The 26,633-nt window shown below is 42.3% G+C and overlaps 2 protein-coding genes and 1 long non-coding RNA gene across 5 annotated transcripts in view; 2 read left to right on the top strand and 1 right to left on the bottom strand.

Moving 5' to 3' along the window:
• The first annotated feature begins 919 nt into the window (after positions 1-919).
• LOC121695827 lies at positions 920-1,936 on the top strand. The gene is made up of 2 exons (XR_006026174.1): positions 920-1,033; positions 1,777-1,936. It is a non-coding gene; the product is annotated as an uncharacterized LOC121695827 (long non-coding RNA).
• Positions 1,937-2,796: 860 nt separating this feature from the next.
• On the top strand, positions 2,797-11,717 carry clptm1l (CLPTM1 like). Of its 3 annotated transcripts, none has more exons than XM_042076964.1 (18): positions 2,797-3,075; positions 3,277-3,404; positions 3,643-3,737; positions 4,317-4,506; positions 5,421-5,563; positions 5,673-5,751; positions 5,912-6,029; positions 7,285-7,379; positions 7,678-7,762; positions 8,255-8,358; positions 8,740-8,805; positions 9,634-9,684; positions 10,002-10,084; positions 10,169-10,203; positions 10,319-10,374; positions 10,463-10,507; positions 10,623-10,738; positions 10,870-11,717. In XM_042076964.1, the coding sequence occupies exons 2-18, from the start codon at positions 3,315-3,317 to the stop codon at positions 10,952-10,954; spliced, it is 1,536 nt and encodes a 511-aa protein (XP_041932898.1). In that variant the 5' UTR covers positions 2,797-3,075; positions 3,277-3,314; the 3' UTR covers positions 10,955-11,717. The 3 variants fall into 3 exon arrangements, with proteins under 3 accessions (XP_041932898.1, XP_041932897.1, XP_041932896.1); XM_042076962.1 differs by having other exon boundaries at positions 2,869-2,887; XM_042076963.1 differs by having other exon boundaries at positions 2,797-3,404.
• An 8,213-nt stretch (positions 11,718-19,930) lies between these two features.
• csmd3b (CUB and Sushi multiple domains 3b) overlaps positions 19,931-26,633 on the bottom strand; it is a 387,713-nt gene continuing 381,010 nt past the window's right edge. The window contains 6 exon segments of the mRNA XM_042077517.1: positions 19,931-22,667; positions 22,807-22,942; positions 23,207-23,294; positions 23,852-23,964; positions 25,163-25,321; positions 25,994-26,059. Of these exon segments, the coding sequence (XP_041933451.1) occupies positions 22,508-22,667; positions 22,807-22,942; positions 23,207-23,294; positions 23,852-23,964; positions 25,163-25,321; positions 25,994-26,059 (722 nt within the window). The 3' untranslated portion in view covers positions 19,931-22,507.

Here is a 26,633-nt window from a genome sequence, read left to right as displayed (position 1 = left end):
GACTGTGTCTCAAATCGCGTACTTCTGCACTTACAATACCTAATTTGAGTGTATGAGGGTGTTCACACTGAAAATTCCAACGACACGAAGGGCGCTGCAAGTTCCCGGATGGTGCACTCATAACGGTCAAAAAGCTGAGTGTGCAACGCTGGACACTTTTCGCCCTTAACGGACGCCATCTTGGCCAAATAGCGGAAGGGGAGGGAGCGTTTTCAAACTCGTGGTAATCGCGGTTGAGAAAGCTGAAGCAGCAGCAGTGGAAAACAGACTTTACGGAGGTACAAGCAAGTTATAACATAAACGGTTCATGTTTTGACACAGTATGACCATGTCACTGTCGAATTGAGGACGCCAATAAAGTTATATTAAAATGTTTGCGATCGTCATTTCCGTGAAGTGCACGGAGTTAGTGTTTGATATGAGACAATACTATTTTGTTAAAATTTGCGCACTCCGCCAGTAAGCACACAGTGCACATAGTGTACTACACAAAAGTGTACTCACATAAGTACACCAATTGAGACAGACTCACTGTCTGTATAAATCGTCTTGTAAGTAAACTACCAGTGCTTTTTCAAAGTTCTCAATGTCTCGTTTTAAATGTCAGGGCCCTAGGAAGTCTACCAATGAAGTGTGGAGATACATTGAGCCTCGTAAATGGGTGTAAAACAGTGATTTATTTGCATGGCTAGCCCGATGCCGAAGCACCACTATTGAAGAAGATGTTGGTAGCATCGGCTAACTAGCACCAGATTTTGGAGTGCAGGGGACAAGCCGAGATGGGCTATGAGACATACGTTCACACTCGGTATCATGTTTCGATACACTTTAGGTCAATATCACACCGGAATTCTCCTTTAAATATAACGGATGCTTATCGCATCTTGATATGCGCATGCGTACACAGCAAAACCCATCCCCCACCCTGGACTGACATTTGAACTCCAACCACGGTGACTTCAACCGTCACTTTTTGTCATGCATCCGACTGTGTAGCCTAAGCTGTACAAACTCTGCTGTCATCATATCCAAGGTAAGAAAGCCTTTAGTAAATGGGAATTAGTTATAAAATATTGTTTTTATAATGTAATGTTAACCAAATCCGTTTGTTAACAGTCTAACCATCATGTTAGAATTAGCTAACGTTAATGTTATCAATTAGCTATCGATAATGTTAGCGAGCTAATATTGCTAACGTTAGCGATGTTAGCTGTTAATGTTAACTTTTCCATTAACTAACTTTACCATTATGTGGAATATCTAGAATGGTAGTTAACATCATATCCAACAACAAGCCTGTCTGAGATGTCGTTATGAATATAAGTTTTAGTTTGAATGAAATATCAGGTGTGAGTAAGTTAGCTAACCTAGCTATATTTAAAGTGGCTGCTAATAACATGCAGGCTAACGTGAATGTTAGTAGGCCTAAATGGATCTTTAGTTTGTGAAGGGTAGTGTTAAGCCATCCTTACAACAGAAGACTTTGAAGATTTGGGAAAGATTCTTGAAAGACAGTCTTTTGAGTAAAGCTTGAATGGGGGGCATTAGTTAAAAGACTCCAATCTTTCAAGAATCTTTCCCAAATCTTTTCAAAGTATTCTGATGTATGGATCATTAGGCTACATGTTCTTCATCTCATAGCCCTTATTTAAGCTTCCTTGTGCCAAGGTGTGTGTTTATTAAAGATGCATGTGAAGGTAGTAGTGCTTCAGTGATGGTCTTTTCATGTTCTGTGTGTTTTACAGCATATTAATCTTCTCTGTTCCCTGTTTGCAGGTGGTGATTTGTGAGGACTGCTGCCCTGAGAACACGGAGTACATTCTGCATATGCCAAATCAATGTGTGCCACTTCCATAAAGGGGAAACAAGTTTCTACCTGGAGAGTGTACTCACTGTTTGTGTAGAAAAACTAAACTTTAATAAAAGGTTAAACAAATATTTTGTGTGTTTTCTTTGGAACATCAACAATGTTATATTTCTGATACATATATTGTGACATATTTCTATAAATGTGACACAGAACATTACATACATTTTGCAATATATTTACCTTATATGAGTGCAAATATATGTCCATAGACATATATTTGCAATATATTGGTATCCCTAGTATGCGTACAAATACATAACTTATCATATATTAACATATATGCAACTAACATATATTTGTAATATATTTGTATATCTGGGAAAATATGTGACATATATAGAAACGGCCAATTTTGCTATATTTTGAAATATATTTGACATGTATGTGTATATATGTGACTTATATGTGTGAAGCATACATTGACATATACATAATATATGTGATTTACATATATTGCCATATATCACATTTTTGTATGGGTAGGATTACCTCTTTTACACCAATAAAAATACATGCCAGTGCAATACATCTTTGGTGCTTAAGCTTATCAAGGTGATTTTTCAGAAACAAAAACAATCAAGTAGTGAGGCCAGGGTGAGGCAGTCCATTTGTTAACAAATAGTGCAGAAATAACAGGTTGTAGCCTACAGTACCATGGTCCAAGGGTCAACTTAAAAAGAAATTCTGTTATCGATGTTATAGCCTACTGAAGCCTTGGAAAAGCCTTCAAACAGGAGTGCGTGAGTTAAGACTCTTAACTGAAATAGTTGCATGTTGTCATTGACTGCGGAGTCACGTTTGACAAATATTTGATGAAATATGTGACCCAACACCTCTGGTAGACGATGGGAGATATAAATCTGCCCGGCGTGCATAATGAACACTCCCCTTGTGGAGGCGTAAAAATTGTACGCATGCTCTTTGTGCGTACACGCCTACACCAGGAAACGAATGGAGGAAGTGGTTTTTTTCACGCCGATATCACTATTTTCAATCGAATTTTACTTCAGTCTACCAGTGCATACCATACGATAGGCTCAACGTTTATATATATATATGTGCATTTCCTGTTATTGCTAGTTAATATTGCTTTATTGTTTGTTTATTATGGCGTAGAGCAATAGTAGACAAGTTAGCTGGATACCTAGCAGGTCAGCATTCAGCAAGCTTTCGTTGGGACCATGCAATAACGCCAAGATACTGGAGTAATGTACCCACCGGCATTTCAGATAGCTGACCTGTTTATGATCTTTCGTCTTACCTATATACATAGTTTATTATTTACTACATAGTTTGCAGTCAAACGTTTGCTGTTTCAGTATTTTATCCGTTCGTGCACAGACTGAGACCACTGAAGAGCGATAGGAAAATGTTTCACAAAACCTCATTTACAACCCTAATTATAGGTGTATTCGTTGTGTACGTCCTGCATACTTGCTGGGTGATGTATGGCATTGTATACACTAAGCCATGTGAGGATCCTAAAAGTGACAACTGCATCAGCCCTTATTTAACAGCAAAACCGCGTCTGCAGGTAAGCACGCTTCCTCTCCTTGATACAGTTCGACATTTCAGATTGAAAAAAAAAATGCTTATAGGCCTGCTTTTCCCATGCATTACCCATCATATTAATTTACACGAACCCAAGCCAAGGGGTGATCATTTTGTTGGCTAGTCATGCTAATTTACAGGAAACGCGAAATATTAATTGACACGTCATGTTAGTGAAAATGTGACTGGAGACCATTTTTTGACATTTCCATTGCTTACAGCTGAGCGTGTACACGTCTGTGAAGCAAAACGCGGAAGGCGGGCACACACTCATTCTGAGAGAGGAAGACTTCGACTTGCATTCCAAATTTGAGAGGTATGGGGGTGCAAATAAAGACGCGGTTGGCTACCTTCTTGCAGTTGTCAGAAGGAGAATTATTCATAAACCACCAGTGCATGTATTTGACTAGGAAATTGGTAGGTAAACCAGCCTACTGATTGCAATTGAATGATCTGTTCAGGTACATTTGTGCAGCCAGTGCTGAGAGACTTGAGAAATAGCTGCTATCCACAGTCTACGCGCATCTTGAATGAGGACTGTACCTAGAGCACATGACATGATTTCTTTTGTTATTTACATCTATGTAACGTATGCATTGCACAGCCATTTAAGTCAGAACTAAGACTTGATAATTAGGGCCCTGTGTGTGCAATGGACTATAGTTTTGTTCTCTGTCATTATGAGCTTAGTATGTGGTAGTGGAGGAGGAATGTATGGATTAAGTAAGCTCACCAGTAAAGTTGATCTCAAACCTTTCCAACTGATCTGGATCTTAGTAAACTTTGAAGAGAACTAAGCAGTTCACTATGGACTTTGTGTAATTTTATGTGACAAATAACTTAAATTGGGTCTGAATTGGTTTGACTTTACTGAAACGCACATTTCTTTCTGTAGGCAGGTAAACATTACCCTACCTAAGAAGACTCGGAAAAATGGAACCCTCTTTGCCATGGTGTTTGTGCACCAAGCAGGGGTGTCTCCCTGGCAGGACCAACGGCAAGTTCACCAGGTGACCCAGCTGACCACTTACATGCTGCCTAAACCCCCAGAGGTCAGCCTGATAGCAGGTGAAGAGGAACAAAAAGTGAGTATTCACCAGCATTATAATACAGCATGTATCAAGTAGGCCTAGTTGTTGCCTTACAATTTGTGGAACCGATATACAAGACCTGAACGGTTGTGGGGAATGGAGACATGACAGGTGGGGCGCCACAAGCAGGAGGAAATGTGTCTATTTTGTGCCTTTCTTTTTTGACAAGGAAAATCATACATTGAAACAACACATAAACATAGGCGTCATAGACAGGCCTACATAAATGAAAGCCACACATAAACATAGGCGTCATAGACAGGCCTACATAAATGAAAGCCACACATAATCATAGGCGTCATAGACAGGCCTACATATAAATTAAAGCACCATCAGATCCAGGTGACTGAGACAGGAAATGTAACGTGGAACCAAAATGTGACATGTATAACATTTCAACGTTACGATTTTCTGGGTGATGAGGTCAGGTGGGGCTTAAAAATACACCTCCAAAGTGGGGAATGATGGAAAAAGTTTGTGGGAACCACTGTGTGGGACAATCTAGCCTAAATGTGATAGGGCCCAGTAAGTAAACCAATTGTTTCTCTATTTTGGCGATCAGAAACGGATGGTCAGAGGCGCAAAGTTTATAGACATTAAAGGCGTGCATCTGCACTCGCCTATTATTTGAACTCCTAGGCATAGTCAATGACAAAACTGTCCACGATAGGACGCACTGTGCTTCAGAAATGGGGAACTTTTTCATATTGTGGGTCAAAGCTCTTGTTTACACAAATTCAATTTGACACAGTCCAATTCCAAAATGTCATATCGTCCCCAGGCATGAACTCTCCTCACAAAGGGTCAAAGTCATGTCTGGCCAATGATTCACGTGGGACCCCACACATTTAAGTTTTGGTGTGGTCAGTTGAAATGTAAAAATAAAGCACAGACATTCTCCTCCCAAGGCTAAGGAGCAGCAGAAGCCAGGGACGGGGGCTGACCGGCCAGTGTCCCACTGGCGCACACGGCTAACCCTGAACATTGTGTCAGAGGAGTTTGTGTTTGACCGCAGTGCGTTGCCGGCCGACGTGCATCGTTACCTGAGAGTGTGAGTAATTAAAAAAAACACTTCTTCGTCACATACCATTAACCACCACCTATTTTGCCTTCACCCATTAGGAAAACTTGACCTTATTTATATATTTGTCCTTTTCTAGATATCAGAATGGGAAGAAGATGGTGTATTTGCCACTACTGTTTGTGGATGAGCTGAGCAACAGAGTGAAAGACTTGATGGTATGTATGTCTCAACCTATGAAGACTGGGTGGTGTCTCCACTGAATGTTTTCCTGGCTCTGACCAGCTCATCATAGTGGAGTACCGTAGTTGTAGGCCTTAACCATAAGGAAGCAATTGACATCTTTTGCATGTGAGTGACACATAATGCATTCCCCAGGAGATCAACAGCACCACAACAGAGGTTCCCCTCACAATCTCCTATGACACCATCTCCCTGGGTCGGCTTCGCTTCTGGATTCATATGCAGGATGCAGTCTATTCTCTACAACATTTTGGTAAGGATGAGGTCATGAATGTCTTGTTAGCCTGAAAGCTTGATTTTGCTTTTGGTGGTGAATGTTTTGTTTTGTTGTGGGACACAAGAAAGTATGAACCATGAACCAAGCTCATTGTAGTTTTGTCGCCTGTTAACCCTTAGAGGCTGATGGATGCAAAGTGCGTCAAAAAAAACACCCATTCTTCTCTGTTAAATTGCTTCGGGACTATTCGTTGCAGCGAGATGAAAGTGAAACCTTTATCACATGACAGAGAAGAAGTGGGGCATTCCAACAAGACTAGGCACTTGTCTGTACGATCAAGTATTTAAATTGTAAAAAATCATGAAATTGCATCATATTTACAGTCTCTGCGTTCACCTGCGCACCCTCTCATTTGAATTACTCGCGAACCCGTGATTGGATAGATATGGCACACTTGTCAGATGAAAGAGGAGACAGAGATATTATTCTGTTTTATAAAAACAGATGAAGTGACAGCAAAATAATAACTTCATATGGCTCAACCTACCGACATGTTTGTGTGTTTCTCTATGGCAAAGCATGTTCATAATCCAACCCTATCATATGTTCCTCTATGGCAAAGCATGTTCATAATCCAGTTTGGAGATCCTAGCAAATTCCTGCATGGTATCCAAGGCCCACATTGCATCCCACTTTGTTTGACAAAGAAACACTTTTTTGCCTTTCCTTTGTTCATTGCAATGCTGTAAAAAGTTGTAAAGAATCGTCATGAGTGCACACAGGTCAAGTCAGGTCAGTTCAGTTCGTGTCACAGATGTGGAGCGCAGAAATGTCATAGTGAGAGAAGAAACCGGTCACATTTTTCATCACAAAATAAAAGATTATTTTATTTTATTTCGCGTTTATTTCTGTAAGGCACACAACACATATTTCTGTAAGTTGCTCAGCCCCAGAGTCTTCCTCCACCATAGTTCTTATATTACCAGATTCAGGACAGTCCACCCCCCACCCCCCATATATAGCATGTGTGAATGGCACTTTCAATGACCATGATAAATACTTATAACTGAAGGTAGTGAGAATGCCCTGAAAATAGAGCAGGGCTCATAGAGTTAAATTGATTTGATTTATTTGGGTTATGAATGCTAAGCTAATTATGTTAATGCACATGAAAATTATACAGCAAGGGACGAATTGAGTTTAAAACACAAGAGGGATAACAATGTGGTGGATTAAGCTGTTTCTAAGCGTCTTGTCTTCTAAGCGCTTTTTTGTGGCATTACTTTTGCAGGGTTCACAGAAAAGGACACGGATGAAATCAAAGCCATCTTTGTGGACACCAATCTGTACTTCCTCGGCCTAACCTTCTTTGTGGCCACTTTTCATGTAAGTATGTCAGTAATTTCCCCATGATGTCATCACAGCCAGGCAGCTCCAGACTCAGAAGATGAAAGTGCTAGTGTTATTTTGCTCTAGATATGCCCTGAGACGTATGACCATGCAATATTACTTCCTGGTTTAGGAATTCTACTAATTTAAAACAAATCCAGGTATTTCGTGGAAATGATTAGAGAGGCTGTGTATTTTCTGATAAAATCAATTCATGGTGACTGGATCAGTGATGTGCATTTGTTGACTTTAAAGTGGATTAAGTGCTCTGATATTGTTTTTTTTTCTCCTCCAGCTCCTGTTTGATTTTCTTGCCTTCAAAAATGACATCAGCTTCTGGAAGCAAAAGAAAAGCATGGTGGGAATGTCCAGCAAAGCAGGTAATTGGTGCATTATGAACTAGATGTAATGTCTGTCGAGGAATGTGCGGTTCACAAAGATAGTAACGTGGACCAGGTGAAGTAATTTAGCTCACTGCAGGAGACCTATTTCAGCACAGCAGGTCCACTTTGAAAGCGTTTAGATTTAGAAATAAAAACCCTTTGATCCTGTCAGTGCCTGTACAGCAATGAACACCGATTCAGTCCAGAACTCATGAAGAATTCATATTTGATGATGCTTGTTTTTAAGACTTTTCTAAAGTGTCCTTGCAAAATCTAGTATCTGTGGGTGTTTTTTAAAGTGTAGAAATCTATCCTCAGTGGGTAATTTTTGTCTAGTGTAATTAAAACAAAGCAGATGAAGCACAATGCACAAAGCACAATGATGATTGTGACCAGGAAAATGCCAACCCTGGACTAAAAGCTGTGAAGAGAACTCAGCATTCGTGCTGAAACTAACTGATTTGTGTGGTTTGTCCTGCGTTGCTGTAGTGCTGTGGAGGTGCTTCAGCACCATTGTGATATTCCTCTACCTGCTGGATGAGCAGACCAGCCTGCTTGTGCTCATCCCTGCTGGTGTAGGGTCCATCATCGAGGTACGCCCCCCCTCCCCCGAAACCACCTCTGCTTTCCACTAAAAACTTTCCACTCTCTTAATAGCTGCTGTGCCATCAGAGCTCCTTAGAGTTCTTATGCTAATAGGGTCTTAATTTAATTTACTCGTTAGTCTGTGTCTCTCACCTAAATGGAAGAATTGTTGAAGATAATTTATTCATCTAATGTAATCAAATGTAACAATATAGCTTTTGTTTTTTTTTAATCTAGTCAAATGTCATTTTGGAGCTTTAGTTGTAGTTATCGTGTTATGTATGCCTTTAATATACTGGTTTAGTAGCATTACAAGTTTATGTTTGCAGTGACTTTGAAGGGAATTTTCCCTTCTATACTAATACTCTGAATTCTGAAATTGGGGACAGGTGTGGAAAGTCAAGAAGGCGTTTAAGATCCAGATCATTTGGAAAGGTTTGAGACCAACTTTCCTGGTGAGCCTAGACTTTTTTTTACTTAATCCATTCACTCATCCTCCTCCACCACATACTAAGCCCATGATTACAGAGAACAAAACTATTATCCGCTGCACACACAGGGCCCTATTTAAACAATTTAAAATGCATGGTCTGGTTTGATTGCATGGTTTGTGCATTGAAATCCACCTTTGCTAGTTTGACAGCGGAAAAATGATCAGACGCCAGGCACATGGTTCAAAATGGTTGTACTGTATGTTTCTTAAATAATCATGGGTGTGTTTTGGGCATAACAGCCAATAAGCCAATGGAAGTGCCTTCTCCCATTCCCTTTAAAACTGGGAGTGCTTTAACCATGGCACAATGCTATTATAATGACAAATGAATGCATCTCATGCATGGCATGCATTGAATGAGGCTTCTTGCATGTGTGACCATCTATGCAACAGCAGGATGTGGCCTGCTTTCTGGAAACATCTGTGTGTTTATGGACATGTTGAGCTTGTATAGGCAACAGCATAACAAAGTCTTACATTTAGTTATTTACTTTGACATAACTGACACAGGGTTTGAATCAAAGCCGGACGGGAAGATGATAACTGAGATTGTCACACACTAGCAAAGACGCGTTATGTCCCGCCCGATGTCACGATGTGCCAAGATAGTGCCCAGAATCTTGCATTACAGAAAATAGGTTACACTTTGTTGGTACTTCTGTAGGATAAGATGTGACCTTTTTAATAGAGGTCTCTGGTGATTAAACCTGTATGCTTCATTTTGGGATGTGGCTGAGTGGTCTAGTGGGATTTCTAACGGCCTGCTGTGTTAACTGTAATTCATTCACAGTTGGGGAAATCGGACGAGTCGGAGAGAAGGACCGAGGAGTACGATACACTGGTGAGTCAAAGCATTCACACCAACGCAACACTTCTTTTTTATTAATGTCAGCCTCTTTTAGCTTCCCAAACAGGTTTTGGCATTTGCATTTATTTCTTGTGAAGATACTTTTTTAGTCAAATCACTCCACAGCAGGAGAATGGTACAAATTCCTCAGTGTTGCTGCTCTCATGCTGTTCAACGTTATGCTGTTCAAGGCATGACGTCAGCATTGTTAGTTCACCTACTGCTTCAAGATGAACAGGTGTCTAGTGTGTTGCTAGCCCGAAAAACGCAATTCGCCTATCAGATAAGCGTTGAATTATATGTCTTAACAGGCAATGAAGTACCTGTCTTACCTGCTGTATCCTCTGTGCATTGGCGGAGCAGTGTACGCTCTTGTTTATGTGAAGTACAAAAGGTAAGATTCAGATTCATTGAGTTATACAGTCACTGTTTCAGTTACAATCACTGTCTAATGCACCATGGTTTGTCATTTCAACAGCTGGTACTCTTGGCTCATCAACAGCTCTGTGAACGGTATGTGTTTGATGTGGCCTGTCATGAACAACTGTTTTAGAACATATTATAATATATTGGAGTTGGTCAACTCTGTTTTGTGAAATACTTACCATGGGCCTTGATGTTTGAACAGGGGTGTATGCTTTTGGGTTCCTCTTCATGCTACCTCAGCTCTTTGTGAACTACAAGGTCAGTTGGTGGTGGTTCAACTTTACTTACCTCCGAAGAGTTGTTGAATGTGACTTGCTGATTGTTTTTGTGTCTACATTTTCCTCAGTTGAAATCAGTCGCTCATCTTCCATGGAAGGCATTCATGTATAAGGTAGGAACACACAAAAGTACAGAACACTGTGATTTTATATGCATTTGTAGTCAAGGTCTCATCCTTTGTTGTCTTCAAAGCAGTGCATGTCTGAGGCTTCTATTTACCCCCCCAGGCTTTCAATACTTTTATTGATGACGTCTTTGCCTTCATAATCACCATGCCGACGTCCCATCGTCTGGCTTGCTTCAGAGATGACGTGGTGTTCCTCGTCTACCTGTATCAGAGATGGTGAGCTCCCAGGGTCATAACATATAGCACATCAAAGAGCCAATTGTGTTAGTGTCTGTCTTCGATGAGCTGCATGGTGTATGACACCTTCAAAGGGATGTTTGACACGGCGGCTCTCTTTGTCATTCCAGGCTTTATCCCGTGGACAAAAGCCGCATGAATGAGTACGGGGTGTCTTTCGATGAGAAGCCGAAGGGCAAGAGCCATAAGGATTAAGAAAGGAAACTGTCAGAACCTCAGGATGCGTCAGCTGCAGCCCTACCTCATCCAGGGCTGACGGTTGAAACGTTTTGGCCTCCCCCTCCCCACCTTGCCCACAGAGGTGGGCGATCACCCCATAGCATCTGGGAAGGGTTAGTTGAGCGGACTTACTGCCTTCCGTAAGGCATCTCAGAACCGCATTGCTGTCGATACGCCTTCCAGAAGGTTCTGGCGTGAAGACATGTTGCCGATTGAGCCAGGCCATAGCTACAACCTGCCTGTAATTCCATACCACAACCAGCAGGGGGCCATTGCATACCAGACAACCTGATGTGCATACAATTACTGGAACAATCTGGCTGGCTAAAGAGTTGAAAAGAATTGGGGTGGGGGGAAATGCAAATGAATGTATGTACTTTTTGTATGTGTGTGTGCGTATGTGATTTGAATGATTGTTCAGTTTTGTTGTTATGAAATCTGTTTCTGGATTTAAAATAATAATTATAATCTTGATAGTATTTGTAAATGAAGGCCACGCCATTCTGGTGCCAAACTGATTGAAAGACTGCTTATGGTGACTGGTGCTCGAAAGCATCTTCAAGCTGGTGAACAAAATGTGCTCTTTTAACACACTGACTTGTTGTTGATTGCTGACTATTATAACTGCACAAGGGAGAGGATTAACCCTGCCATGCATGGAGTCTACATGTGTGGATATGTGATATTTAAGGGTCTATTGGTTCAATAAAATATTGCTTTCCTTTATATGTTGACAGTATCATGCGACTCTGATTGAATCTCTTATCGTGGCTAAATGTCACCCGTCAACGGCTGCATGTTGCTTTAGAACTCATATATTGGGGAAGAATACATTTAGTCGTGAATTGGAGTCGTACGCCAATCACATGTAGATACAGGCAATGCATGCAGGCAAACAAGGGGCTCATTCTGATGGATAGGACAGAAAACATTCCAGATATAAGAGTTTTATGCTCAGTTTTGGTTAGTTTAATCAAAAATGGCTTTAATTGAACAGAAAAGCTTCAGAAAGCGGCCACATGTATTTATCCAGATCTGTTTGTTAAAAATCATTTCTATTATAGCAAAGATAAAAAAATGAAAATCTGGTTAATAGTGTTATTTTTAGGATAAACTGTACAGTACATTCTGTGACATATGCACAAACAAATTTGGATTTGAAATGCAGAAATGTGCAAAAATGTGGAATGTGCCTCCTGCTTTGCCAATATTTCTGTCAATCACCATGTCAGTGCCATCAGAATGAAAATGTCCTGTGTCACTGTTATGACTAAAATAGTAAAAATAGCTATGGGGTCAATATAACAGAACTCTGCAAGCATTTTGTTAAGTGAATGCAAAAAAATTTCCTTTTTGGCAAATATCAATTTCCACAGTAAAAAGCTACATACTTTATGTGGGAAATTGTAAGGGATCAGACAGGGTTCATATTACAATACCGTTTGAACTGCAGTTTGTTGTCATTCATTGTAATACAGGAAAAAAGACCACATTTCTTATTGTAGTTTTTTTTTTTTTTTTTTTCAAAAAATGTGAGAGAAGGCAAATGGCATTTTGACCGACATGGCATTAGCAGCCGATCATGTAAAACAGCAGACAATTGCACACAATCATGGATGTGCAAAAGCATTTGCTGTTTTTATAGCTTTTATGATGAGATGATGTGGTGGTTGAACTATAGTTTTCAGAATTGAAATTCTAATCTGAGAAATGGACCAAAGGGACTTAGAAAAACTGTAAGAATGACATCTGGTTTACCATGAGCTCAGTCCCTATCTGAAAGCCTTAAATAGCTACAGGAACAAAGGACACATATAATAATAGTGGGCTCTGTGCATTGAGGCACTATATTCTTACAGCTTTTATGAATAAAGAAGACCCTATAGGCACAATGTACCACAACATATCCATGGAACATAGCGCCATACTGCAATGTACCAAAAGCTACTGGTCCCAAGAAGTGCTCAGATGCTAGGCTTATTGGAATATAGCCTAGCATACATAACCTGCTGGAAAAAAGCAAGGGCACCATTGGCCTGCAGATGTCACCAACACTCCACTCTGTATAGGGGAATGGCCGACGAGATCTCTCCAGTGTGAGACCCGCACTGCTCCCCTCTGCGAATCAATTTCTCTGTCTGCTCAGCTACCGAACGAGTCAGAAAAAGGCGGTGATTGTGACAGTGAGATCTGACAGGAGGTACAGTGAACACCCTGACTGCAGTGTCAGCCAGGCGACAGACAACGCCACATTCCAGGAGCGCGCTTGGTAGCAGGAAGGGGGAAGCTGTGCTAAAAGGACAGTGGTGTGTGTGTGTGTGTGTGTCTGTTTCTGTCTGTCTGTCTGTATCTCTCTCTTTCTCTCCCTCTCTCTGTGTGCATAGATATAGACAAGAAATTATGCAGATGACAGACACACTGGCAGTGGCAAATTGATAGGTTGACAGGCAGACAAACTGATTGAAAGATGATAGATAGATAGATAGATAGAGAAACAGTAAAGCAGAAATGAAGAGCACAGTGTGGCCCATCATTGATTTCTTTCTGCCTAAAAAGACTCATTTGGAGTCTGGGAGCAGGACCGGGGCGGATTCTTCCAGAATGAGCAAGCAGGCTGAGCGGGGAATTCGCTGCCCCTCGAGTTCCTTCACCTGAAAGAAACCCAGGGCTGCGGCGAGCTTGGAGAGCAGAGCGGGCCGGGCGGGCAGCTGATTTACGCTGCGCCGTCTCTGTTTGCCAACCCCCCCCCTCGGAGAAATCTCTCCTCCTGCAAGTATTTACAAATCAGAGACGGGCTGTTATCGACCTGCAGGTACACGCATAATAAGTTGGAGACGCCCAGGAGAAGGAAATGTTTTTGCCATGTCTTCTTCAAGGAGACTGCCCACACCAGCGCTCGGCTGTATCCCTCTCAAGAGAGAGTGTGTGAGTGAGTGTACATGTGTTTGTGTGTGAGAGAGAGAGAGTGTGTGAGTGGGTGTACATGTGTGTGTATGTGGGTGTATAGGTTCTGTGTGTGTGTGCATGCATGTGTGTGCGGACATTGGTTGTTCACACGCACAAGTGGCAACATGAGAACATGAAGTGATAACATGAGCTATGTGTGTGTTTGTGTGTGTGTGTGTGTGTGTGTTTCTGTGTGTGTGTGTGCATGCATGTGTGTGGGAACATTGGTGGTAAGTTGTAGGAGTGTGTATGAAGATGTCTTTCCTCTCCTGGATAAAAATTATACTCTTTCCCATTAATTTCCTATGGCGGACATTTTTGACCGTAAACAAAAAAAGTGTTTCTAAGTTGAATAAGTCACTCAAAATCCAAAGAAATTACTCACAATGAATTCTATGTGTTCAAATGACTTTTGTGAAGGATTATAAGGTTTTGAGGCAATCTGATGAAAAATGCCATATATATGGTAATAGTTTATGGTCCGGTCATTTTGTTTTGACCGGAACAGTTTTTGAAGGCTTGTGTGTGTGGGAATTCATAGTAATAATAACAACAACAACAACAAAAATAATAATAACAATAATAATCATCATCGCCGTCAGTGTCATCGTCGTCATCATCACTATCATCATATACACACATCAAGTGATGATCACAGCATATAGTTGAACTGTTACTCACAGCTCTATTCTGGCTCTGTTCCAAGTTCTGGCATCTACAAGTATAGGCTGTATGAAGTACATCAGTGCAGACTATTATTACAGCCAAACCCACATATTAAGTACAATCTTGAAGGTGTACATCAAGCAAAGTATACTTGCTAATGTAAAAGCACTGGTGAACATATAGTAAGAGGTACAGAAAATGTCCTTAGAATTCCCTGACTCATGCACATTTAATATCCTCCATGTTTTTTTTTCTCTGCTGTTCTTCCTGATGCACAAAGCACACACATGCTTCCCTTTGCCCTCACCGACACTAAGCAGCGCCTCTTAACGTCCTTTGCATAAATCCTGGGCGCTTGGTTTAAATGAATGGGCTTATTCCCCCATCCTCCTGTGCCACCCCTCCACACATTACCTTTGGGGAGAGGGGGATCTGGAGTAGGGACATATGAATTTCCATTACCCCTCACTGACAAGTAAATTGCTTACTTTTAATTGGAAATGATCATAACTCTAGCGCAGGCGAGCTGTGCAGTGGCTTTGGCGAGCATTCATTCTCATATGGCGCCCACAATGTCGGATCCAGGAGAGACATCCATCAAATCTCAAAGCAGTAGACACTTGCTCTCCACAATGCGGAAAGTAAAGTGACCTTGAGCAACAACGGGGGAAACTTCAAAGCATACTGCTTTTTTTCCACCTCCTTCTTTATCTAGCCCTTCCTTACCTCGTCTTCCCTTTCATGTCAAACTTTCTTTCTCGGGTGTTTTCTTTGTTGTCAAACTTCCATTAGCCTTTTGTGTGGCTCTTGTGCCCGTCATCAACAGCGGCTTGGCCTCACGTGTGACGTCCCCTCCATGCACTATCGTCAGTTTTGGTCCGTGTATTTTATTGTAAATTTTACCTCCCCCCCCTGTGACCTCTTCTTATCTCTCACACAAGCTGTCTTTCTCTGCCTCTTCTTGACAATGGGAAAATGCTGCTTGATGCGGATGCTGGGCATCTCGTCAGCGCGGTGCGGGAGAGGCGGCAGATGCCGCAGACCATGGCGCGAGACAGCGAAGACATCTGCAGTGGCGCTCCTGCGTAGCCATGAGTGCATTCGCAATCTGTACCTCCGGCGAGGGAGCGAATTAACACAGACAGGGGCTGGTCGCATGTGTGTGTGTGTGTGTGTGTGTGTGTGTTTGGGGGGGATCACATGGGATGGCACATGTATGGTCAAGCTCAACCGCACACCAGTGTAAAAGCAGACTGTGTGGTGGAGATGTGTGTAGGAAACCTGGCAAAGAAACAAATGAGAACCACCGGCACAGTGTCACTCACAGATGCCACTGTTACGCCGCAGCACTGTGCAATCATGGCCTATTGTTAGCTCGCTTCACGTGAAACATGCTGATTGGGAAAAGTAGAAATGAGGCAAAACGACATGAGACATGAGCGTATAGCACCAGCCGTGTGTGTCTTCAAGACACTGTCTTGACTGTGAGTGTCCTTGCACACTCACCTTGCATGTGGTTTTTGTGTCTCCTTAACCAATGCCATGACTTGCTGACACCCTGTTGTTAAGCCCATCTCCAATTCATTCACTGTGGCCTATCCTCCTCAGGATAACTCAACTTCACCAGCACTACGTCTCCATCTAGTTCCCATGGCGTTTCATTTCCCGAAAACACATCCGCTAGATTTGCAACAAGACTCGGCGGCGTCTGCTCCGAGTTCACGGTGGCCAAACAGCCCGATTACTGCCGGCCTTGATCTTGGATTCTGTGTAGAATGGGGTGGAATCGAGAGACGTGAGGAAGAGCAGGCGGAAAGACTCCATCTGTCCATATCGGCGCTCTCCTTGGAGCTGTCCAGTGCTGATGTGCATTTTCAGAGATGAAAGGACGGGCGGGGGAGTCGGCTTACGCTATGACACCTGATTTCACATGTCTGTGATCTTTTTCTTCCATTCTTTCACCCCCCCCCCCCCCACATCCCACTCTGCTGGCCATCAAATGCGGCCCTGCAATGTTGGCTCTTGGACATGGTCAAGCATTGTTCATCATGTTCATCATGTGGTCCACATACGAGCAACACAGCAGGCCACTTATTTCTGATTTTCACGGTTCTCCACCTGTGTGTTGAGCACACATGTTCATATTAATAGGCAAGATACTTGTAGGACTAAGAACTATGAACCCAAGATGACTTATGAGGCAAAAACCTTATGAAGTGTCCAAGGAATGTTCATTTCTTGAACTATACGCATCATGCTTCTTGAGAGGCCTTGATGCTGACCCCAGGGGATGACTGTAGACACATTGCTATTGGAGAAAACGGCTCTGAGTTCCACACTCATTGCCCAACATGTTTTTTCTTCTGAGAAGATCTTGTTGTTGTAATATTGTTGTGAAAGGCAAAATATATTCTTCTTTATTACACATACATATTTTCAACAATTTTTCACACAACCCGGGGAATATATATGCTGTCATTTCCTTTTTGCAGAGCTACAACATTCTCCAAGGAAATAACTCCTCACACAGTCTCATTTTGGCATCCTCTTTACTTCTGTCTCTGGTGGTCTTTACAGAGCGAGACCCATTTGTGTGTGTTCCGAGCAACAGACTTGTTGACACTAGGGGAGTTTTGGGCCTACATTATACTACATTACAGGACCTGACTTTCCTTTCACTCACTAAGGTAACATACAGTATGCTTTTGAATGAAACATATGCCTCTTCATGAACCAGAAAATATGCCTAGTGTATATAGGCTATTGGTAAGTGACAGTTTGGATTCCTTTTGTGGTAGCAGTGTTTATGAAAACAAAGCTAACACTGCTAGAATGTAAACAATGTTTTTCTGAAGTCTTTTTTAATTCCCCAGACACAAATAACTTTCTTAGATCTTCCTGAATCTATCCGCTCTCTGTGGTCCTCTCACTTAAGAGGAGCTAACATTCATGTCTCACACATATGGCTCATGTCTTACATTTCTCTTTCCATTTTTCTATACCCAGTGACAGAGAATCTACATTTTGCCGATTAGATTTCAGCATGTACATCTGAATGCTTTGTTCCTCCTATGTGCTTTTGTATTTTTAATGCCAGGCATTGAAGCCTCAGACGTCTGCAGAGGCCTGCATAAAATATGCATGAGAAAAAGCAGCAAGCTGTCCACCCCAGCGGTATTTCACAGACATACAGTGTTTTTCTGAGCATGTTAGTTGATGTCTGAAGATGCATACAGCTTTACTGCATGTCATGCAGTTTCAGAGGCTCCACATACAGTCTGTGGAATGAGAGCCCACCATGTTGCCTCTAGCTGGCAAAAAAAACATAAGATAGCTATTTCATATATGTTTACCTGTCTGGATGTCATAATAAATGCTGTGCATCTAAAGTATTTCATGTAACGATGGCTAATTATTTATAATTCTGTCAGGTAAGTGAAGCATGTCATTGATAATCACACAGATTCATCATTAACTCATGTTGGATAAATGATGCATATCACTGGAGATGATAAGTAGGCCTATGCTATAACTCAAGTGTAGGCTACAAGTATGAGGTGTTAATTTGTCAGATTCAAAATGGCTGCACGCAAACAAAACTCAGCTGTGGAATGTAGCAGAATGATGGTCCCTCGGTCCCTCACGTCCCTCTCAGCTGTGTGGACTTGTTACATTAATCAAGTCTTCCTGGAGAGCAGTGCCACCTGATGTGGGAGACCTTTCCTCCCCCCCTCCTCTGCTGTTGAGTGCTCGCCTGTGTTCGCCTCCGGTCGCTCGGCGAGATCATTAACGAGAAAAGCTCAAATGTCACTGTATGAATGATGGATCAATCGCAGCTGTCACGGTCGGACGAAGAGGCCATGGGGATTATCGCTCAAAGCCTCGGGCGCGGTAATTAACGCCATGGCAGAAACAGAGAGAATGGGAGACATCCTGCTGGGATATCCTTGGGGCTGGGTCTTGCCCCAACAGCCCGCTTGCCTGCCATCTCCACATTTGCACATGCATCACACATAGAGACAGCAGTGTCAGGCAGATGCCACCACACCACATTACACAAATGACCAAGCAATAGATTGGCAGTAATAATGTTTGCTCAATGGCTTAGGGCTTTGGGAATCGATTCAGTTCGAGTCACTTGGAACACAAGTGGAAAGAGACAATTATTTCTATTAGGGCCAGCTTGATGCATCACATGTTCTGAGTGGATATTGTTTTTTTTGGTCCATGGCTTGGGGACGTTGCATCAATACTTCTTTGGACTTCTTTGACATATTCTGACAGCCGTTGACAGACTTGCCCTTAAGATGAGGACTGCTGCTTGCACTGGCGTTTTTGTTCACAGAGTGAGTCACACGGTCATGATATCAAGAGTGTACTGTGAGGAGGTGTCACCCTGAGACAACCAGCAGAGGAATCTCATTACTGTACCATGAAGAGGGCATGTGGATTTTATCAAACAGACTCCAGCCACAGACCCTGACACATTTTCTGTTTTTTTTTTTCTCCCATAGTCTTGCAAAGAATGTCATCGGCAACCACTGCAAGTTAAATTGGCAAATTCTACTGGGGTACAAAATGGCAGAGATCTTTTCTAAAGAGCAATAGATTTGTGATGTTTTCTTGATGGAGCAACCGTCAGTCAGTGTATACACAAGAGATAATGTATGATCTGAGGTTTCAAGGCTGGATCAATCCTTTTCTTCACATGTATCAATAACAAGCGACATGCACTTGGCCTGCAGGAAGGCTGCATGACACTGGTGTATTGTGACAAGTCTAAATACTCCAGCATGAGCTGATGACTGCATAGAAAACCAATAGCATCGTTGGGAACTGTCAGATCCCGTCTACCTTTCATCTCAGTGATGTCTGTGTTCTGTCTCCTCCAGGCATGTTCTCGCACGCTATATGCAACCTGTTCCACTACTCCAGTCGGCTGCTCAACCCACTCCGCTGTCTCAGTTACAGCAATGGTAATGTCAAGGTCAGGATTCTGTTTGAGCTCGGAGCAAATAAACTGAAAGGATGTATGCACTTTGTACTTTTGTGAGTTTTGTCAAAGGGAACAAAAAAGTTAAAAGTAAATACTCCGCCAAGACAAAACATCCACCGATTTCAAAACAGTAAATAACATACACATAACAGATATATACAACTGTGCAACTTACCACACAATGGGGACAGGAAACAGTGGTGGTAATAGTCAATATCACAGCAACAGTTTCATATTTTCTTTTCATTTATATAAAACACAACAAAAATTACAAAGAGGAGCCACACATTACAAAAGCAATTAGCCTTTTTTAATCTTACATTGCATTGAAAATTTACATAATAGATTCATACATTTTACAAATAATTTGTTCATAAAAATATATTTCTTTACAAAAAACTTTTTTTGTTCCATTTTCATGTTTTTTATATATACTTATTTTTCTGAATGCATTAACATCGGAGGAGTACCCAGGTGTATGGCAAAGAGTAGTCTGCTTGAAAGAGTCCATTCCTAGAACTGTATGGGTATTTTTTTCTTTTTATTGCAGTCATTTATAAGTGGCAAAAAAGAGATTGGATGTTGGAGCGACAAATAATAAAAAAAGAGGTGGGGGTGATTCTTGAGAGGGGCTCTGTGATGCGACACAAAGCATTTGAGCCACTAGGTCTCTTGAAGCGACCTGGAAATGAAGTCATTTTCACAATATGAAGCAGTTAGGCCTAAATGAGAAAGCAGCAGACCTGGGACACACATATAGGATATTTTTTTCCTTGTCATTTTTTTTTGGTAGGCACTGTGTAAAAAAACAGCCTCTTTTTGAACAAAATGTATTTACCTATTTGAAGAAAAATGAATGTAAAGAGCGAAAGAGCAAAAGAGCCAAAAGCAAATCAGGTGAGGGTGATAATGGTGTGTGTGTGTGTGGGTGTGTGTGTGTGTGTGAGGGGGGTTGGGGGGGGGGTCTGTAAGGGAGATTCGATTGTTCTTCTATTATTCTATTCGATTGTTCTTCTAAAAAAAATCTCAATCACAATTGCAATTACCTTGCTATTCTTCTCTTGGGTGAACTGAATGGGGAAGGGCATGGACACTGAACAAGGACAAGTCAGGATCGTCTCCTAAAGTCTGCAGACGCTACAGAGCAAGGGGAGTCTTAACCCCTTCCCTCCCTACAAATGTGCCTGTGAATCCCCGTCGTCTGCAGAACACGCAGTGAGTGGAAACGTTAAAAGGCACTGTAATGAATCTCACAGCTCGAGGGCCTGAAAACGCGGCGCCAGCCTGCTCCAAGTCCGACTGGGACTCGCCCTATAAAGTGACCGTCATGTGGTGTGAGAGATTTGAACGTATGATAAGTGTACACCATGACAGCTGTGTGGTCGTTGAGGCCTCCCCACGAGTAAAAGTCTGCCTGCTAAGTTGAAGGAGAAGCATCCCAGCTCCTTCATTCGAGGCTTGGCAATGGCCAATATACAGAGATGGGGACTGACTGTTCATGCAAGACTCATGTGTGGTCATTACCTATCCGTCTCCCTATAACTGTGGGAAGTGGACCCTTGTTGCAGCAAGGAGCTGCACCTCTAAACCTTTGAGGGTATGCTTAATGCCATGGCCAAGTTAGACTGACGTAGGATACTGTTTCATCTCCCTTATTTACAGGATAATTATGATCACATTGTTGCCACGGTACATAAGACACATGCATGCGTTATCCATCAACGATGTGTTCTGAGGTTTGTATAAAAGACTAAGATTTAAATGCCAAGTGCATTTTATTTTATACAAATTCTATATAATAATAACAATAATAGCGATTAATGATTGAAATTATCAAATTATCTTATCAAATTTTCCAAAATGTTTAAATATAGCTATTTGAGGAAGGTGATGGCACACAGACGCTATACTTTGTATAGCTGAGCACACAGACATTTCTGCAAGTGAGGGATTAGCCCAATGACATAATGCTCACTCTGGCAACATTTTTTTTGCTGCAGACTTCAGGTACAAAATACTGACAGTTGTCCAATGTGTTGTCATGGGGATGCAAGCATTAATATAAATAAAAAAATTACACAAACACGTCATATCAATAAAAAAAATGGATATGTTTAAAAAACACGCTTCAATCACTTCGTTTCTAATTCTTAGGGGTCATTACCAACAAACCACCCACTTGGTCATCCTCACGTACAAACACACCTACTCACCATTGACACTCGTTTAGAAACAACAAAGAACCAGCAGAAGCATTTAAGACTGAAGCGAACACCCAAAAATGAAACCTTTGCTTAAAGGAAGAGAAAACAACAGCTGGAAATGAACAATTTATAATGTGTTGCGTTCAGTCATTTGAACAGCATATTTTGAACTATTTCTCTCTTTTTTTTCTATAAACTCTGTATAGAATCTGTTTCCTTTCCCAGGGCTGGACCCCCACTCGGTAATATATATAGCACAAAAATATAGGTGGTGAATGCTCCTCGTATATATGTAAGAAGATTTACAGATTCTTTTCACTCAAAAAGACCAAGTCAACTGTGAAGAAGCACTCACGGAGTGCGGATCAAATAAGAGGCAAGACTCTCCACGCAAGAATCTCGTGAAGATTTTTCTGAGTTCTGGTCAAGTCAAGTCTTCCAGAACGTGACGTTGAAAAACAAAAAAAAAAACAACAACAAAAAATCCCAGTGTCCTCCGAGATAGATGCACATGGTCAATCATGGTTCCTGAAGAATGTGCTTTAAATACGAGCGCAGCCGGTCACAACTGACTGCTTGACCCTCTCCCAGTCTTTAGTCACAAAATCCCTCCATGTCTGCGAAAGCCTTTTGCACCACTGTTGGTATATATTAAAAAAGAGATGCTGCTTGTTTGTTTGTTTCATTTTGTTGTTTTTTTGCACTGAGCAGACTTCATTATACCATTGTGCAGACCGTGTTGAGGTTGGGGTCGAATCGGACAGCTTTGCCCTCTACGGATTTAGCGTTGGTGTTGTACATGGGATTCTCGAAGGCGGCCTGTCCATTGTTGTTTTCATGAACTGAGCAGCCTGTGTACTGGGTCTTGGGTGTAGTCCTTGGGGAAACATAAAAAAAAAAAATATATATATATACATATTTAAAGAGAATGCATGAATACAGCAAACAAAATGGAGTCTCACACAGCAAGATGTGTGTCATAAACACTGTGGCAACACTTCACTGGAGACACTTACCGCTGTTTGTAGAGATAGAATCCAAAGCCTGCGAATATCAGGGCGAAAAAAGGCACAAGGATTGCTATGGCCACAGAGCTACTGTTTGTACCAAGGGGTGGATGGGACGAGTTATTACTCTCCGACATGTTCAGACCTGCAGGAGAAGATGAGGGCACACAAACCGCCATTCAGTTTGTGTACTCGCTTCTTGGAAAAAACATATTTTTCTTTGACACATTATTCAGTCTGGGAAGCACTCACTCAAGTACGTTTTCTGGTTTCTAAGAAATACTGTGCCTGGGCTTGTGTACTGAGGAAGGTTCAGAATGTGTGGTGTACATGTAGTAGAGACAGTTGTGTGCTTTGGCTCAGGCTGCAAAATGATTAGAGCAAAATCAGAAACAAAATGATGCTTTACCCAGTCTTTGGAGTCCGAACTGGCCGTAATCTTTACCCTGTATGGAGCCTTGGAAGACGTAGGTGGCGCCGTCAGGTTCTGCCGACACCTAGAAAGGAATACAGAGAGAGAGAAAGAGAGAGAGAGAGAGAAAGAGAGAGAGAGAGAGAGAGGATTAGATGAAAGCTGCTAGCCTGCTACTCTCTCTCTCTCTGACAGTGATTTAGACAGCTTCAAAGGCACTACGGGGAATATGAAAAGACTTGAAAGCTCCATGAAAAGGAGTTCGGGGCGAGGAGGACTTTTTTTTTGGTGGGTCCTCATGCGAAGATATTCGATCTAAAAGCCCAAAGATTATAGATATCCACAACTTAATTGGATGTAATCTGCATGATAAAAAAAATAAATAAAACCTGTCAAGAAAAACCCATATCACTATTGCAGATGAGTGTAAGTAAGTAAGTAAGTTGAACATTATGATCACAAAGCAACAACTGAATGGCTATTGGTATGCTTTTTACAGGCTATATATATCTGCAGGATACCATTGACTTCTCCACATTGCCATCAGGCAAGGTAGATTTCACTATTTAGATGGAGGTTTCTAGAAGAGCTCTGTGGATTTCTTTGCATATCTCAGATCTCACGCAGTCAGAAAGCACTTACAAAACCGTCCATGGACCACTCCTCCTCTTTGAGCTTGCTCAGCGTGGTGTGAGTGGACGTTTTCACCTCGTACAGAAGAAGCTTCAGACGCGCTTCCTGGCTCTTGTAGACACCTGTGGCAAAACGAGAAAGCAAGAAGGGGAGTAACTAAGAACTAATTGCAAAGGCTTTCTCTTCCCTTCTCGTTTCTCATCCTTTCTTCACCCTCACTGAAACAGAAAACACTCCAAAAACACTCCCTGACTTCTAAAGCCACAGAGGTTTATTACAGATCCTGTCAAATCAGAGTCAAAATGGCCTCGAATGTTTTTAAATGGAGGTCCTGATTTAGCGACCACACTCTTCTTTTAGATGTACTTAGCAGCATGACATGGCAAAGGATCCAAAGGAAGTCTATGACTTTTCAGCCGGGTTCCCATCGGCGCTTGGGAGAATGCGCCAGCGCCTCCTCAATCATACGTGGCACAGCCTTGGCCCGCCACCATCGCTCTGAGCTCCCCACTGTCTGCAGACAGGTCCATCCCTCACACACACGCTCACATGGCGCCTTCACTCACCTTTTCATGTAATTATTGGCAACGCTTGGCCAATCCCCAGTCCAATTTTAACGAGGAAGTGGTGGTGGTGGTGGTGGTGGGGGGGGGTTAGATTAATTAGGGGGTATAAATCACATGTCATGGGTAAAAACAGAGTGAGGGGTGTGAGTGTGTGTTTGGAAAGGGGTGAGTGGGAGAGAGGCCAGAGCACGATGATGGAAAATAATGTCAAAAAAATGTCAAACCACATTAATATTTCATTACGCTGAAGATGGACGGGATGCCTCGACTGCAGACGAGAGCCCTGGTAATGGGGCTGATTGGGAGAGAAAATAAACATGCCCTGCTTTATGCCAACACATCCAGCTCAATGGATTTTTATGTGCTACCAGTCTTCGTCAAGAAAATGAGGGATCCCCAAGAGCGAATAGAGAAGAATCTGTGATGTCTGACAGTCATTAATTACAAGCCGAGTCTTTGTTGCGTGCGTAACTTTCATCAAACACAACAAGAAAACATTGTGCACTGCAGAGATTTTAAATGAATGTTCTGAGATGACTCAGCATAAACAAGTTACATATAAAATAATAATAATTAAAACATAAAAAATATATTTTTCCCTCTTGTAAACTCTTATCAGACCTTTTGTCTCTTATCTCTTTACACAGGAACTAAATAGCATAACGGAGATTGAATTTCCGAGATAATGAAATAGTTCCATAATAGCGCTCTGACTCTTGTGTTTGTAAGCATTTTCAGCATCCCTGTGACGCACCTGAAAGCAGGAGTTCCATGTTGCTGTTGGTTAACGTGACGTTAACTCTACCCGTGCTTGTATTAAAGCTTGTGATGCTCAAAGTCATTGGTTGCTTCTTGCCCTTGTAGTTATAGGAGCCTTTCCAGATGTAGTTGGGAGCGAAGACATCATCTGGGACTGGAGGAGGACGAGAGAGGAAGGAAAAGGGGAGGAAGAGGAGGAGGAGGAGGAGGAGGAGGAGGAGAGGTAAAACAAGAGCTTATATTTCAATACAATGAAAGAGAGCACACGTTTGGTCAGTTCATTTGTGCAGAAGTCAAGTTGAAAACACATCACCTTAGCTAATTGTAAACCTTATCGGACAAGAGAAAGGACGACAGAGCTCATGATGGAGAGAAGAGAACAATTGAGGATAAGAGGAGGGGATATGAGAGGTGGGGAATAGGAGAGGAGAGGAAGAAGGAGGACAACTGAGGATAGGAGGAGAGGAGAGGAGAGGAGAGGAGAAAAGGGACAAGAGAGGACACCAGAGCTACTGATGGAGAGAAGAGGACAACTGAGGATAGAGAGAGAGAAGAGGGAGTGGAAATGTGAGGCCAGGTCAACCTGCCTCCTCCTGTGAGTGTCAACCAAATCACTGCCTCCCCCCCTCCTCATCAACTCCATCCTCTAGAGATGGGTTTCCAAGAGGACATTAAGGACGCGGTCCTCTATTTCCACTGCCCCGAGCTCCAACAGGTGTCCCAAGTGGGAACTCCATATCTCTTCCACTCCACACTCCATCTTGGAGCCACATGCGTGGGGAAGGAGGAGCACGTTCAATCACAGTCAGTGCAGCGATTAACTTACCATTCAGCTTAGGGCTGGGCGTCCCTGGAACCGGTTTCACAGGCTTCTCAGACAGCTTGGATCCAGCTGAAACACACACAAAAAAAACAAACACACACAAACACAAAGACAAGCAAATGAAAAACGCTGACTCATCTCTTGGTGGATTCACCTCACACACCTCACACAATCAGCGGTGTGTGGCGCGATGTTGGCCACTGTTTGGTGAGTTATCGCTCCGCTCCCAGGCTGTGTGTGGGGGTGGATGACAAGGCCGCTGTGTCAAGCACACTGTCACACACTGAACAAACAAAAGCCTCTCCCCCTGTTTGTCGGGGGTTTGGGCACGTAAACAGAAATGGTTCAAAGAGAGTGAGAGAGTGAGAGAGAGAGAGAAAGAGAGAAAAAGAGAGAGAGAGAGAGAGAGAAAGAGCAAGGGTGACAGAGACGAATAAAGGAAGAGCGCGCGAGAGAGAGAGAGGGAAATAAAAAAGAGACTCTCCCACACAGCAAGAGCGCAACAAAGCATGCTGTCCCCGGGAGTCTGGACATGCCCCACATCTGTTTGTGTCTGTGTTAACTACTGTCGGGCTCTGGGCTAACAGCTGTGTGCTTCAGACGGCCGCGGGGAGAGGAGAGGAGAGGAGAGAGGAGAGAGGAG

This window comes from Alosa sapidissima, chromosome 21, assembly GCF_018492685.1.
Source record: "Alosa sapidissima isolate fAloSap1 chromosome 21, fAloSap1.pri, whole genome shotgun sequence".
Lineage (NCBI taxonomy): Eukaryota > Metazoa > Chordata > Actinopteri > Clupeiformes > Clupeidae > Alosa > Alosa sapidissima.
Note: the sequence above shows the minus strand (reverse complement) of the source record. Positions and strands in the feature narration are given on the sequence as shown.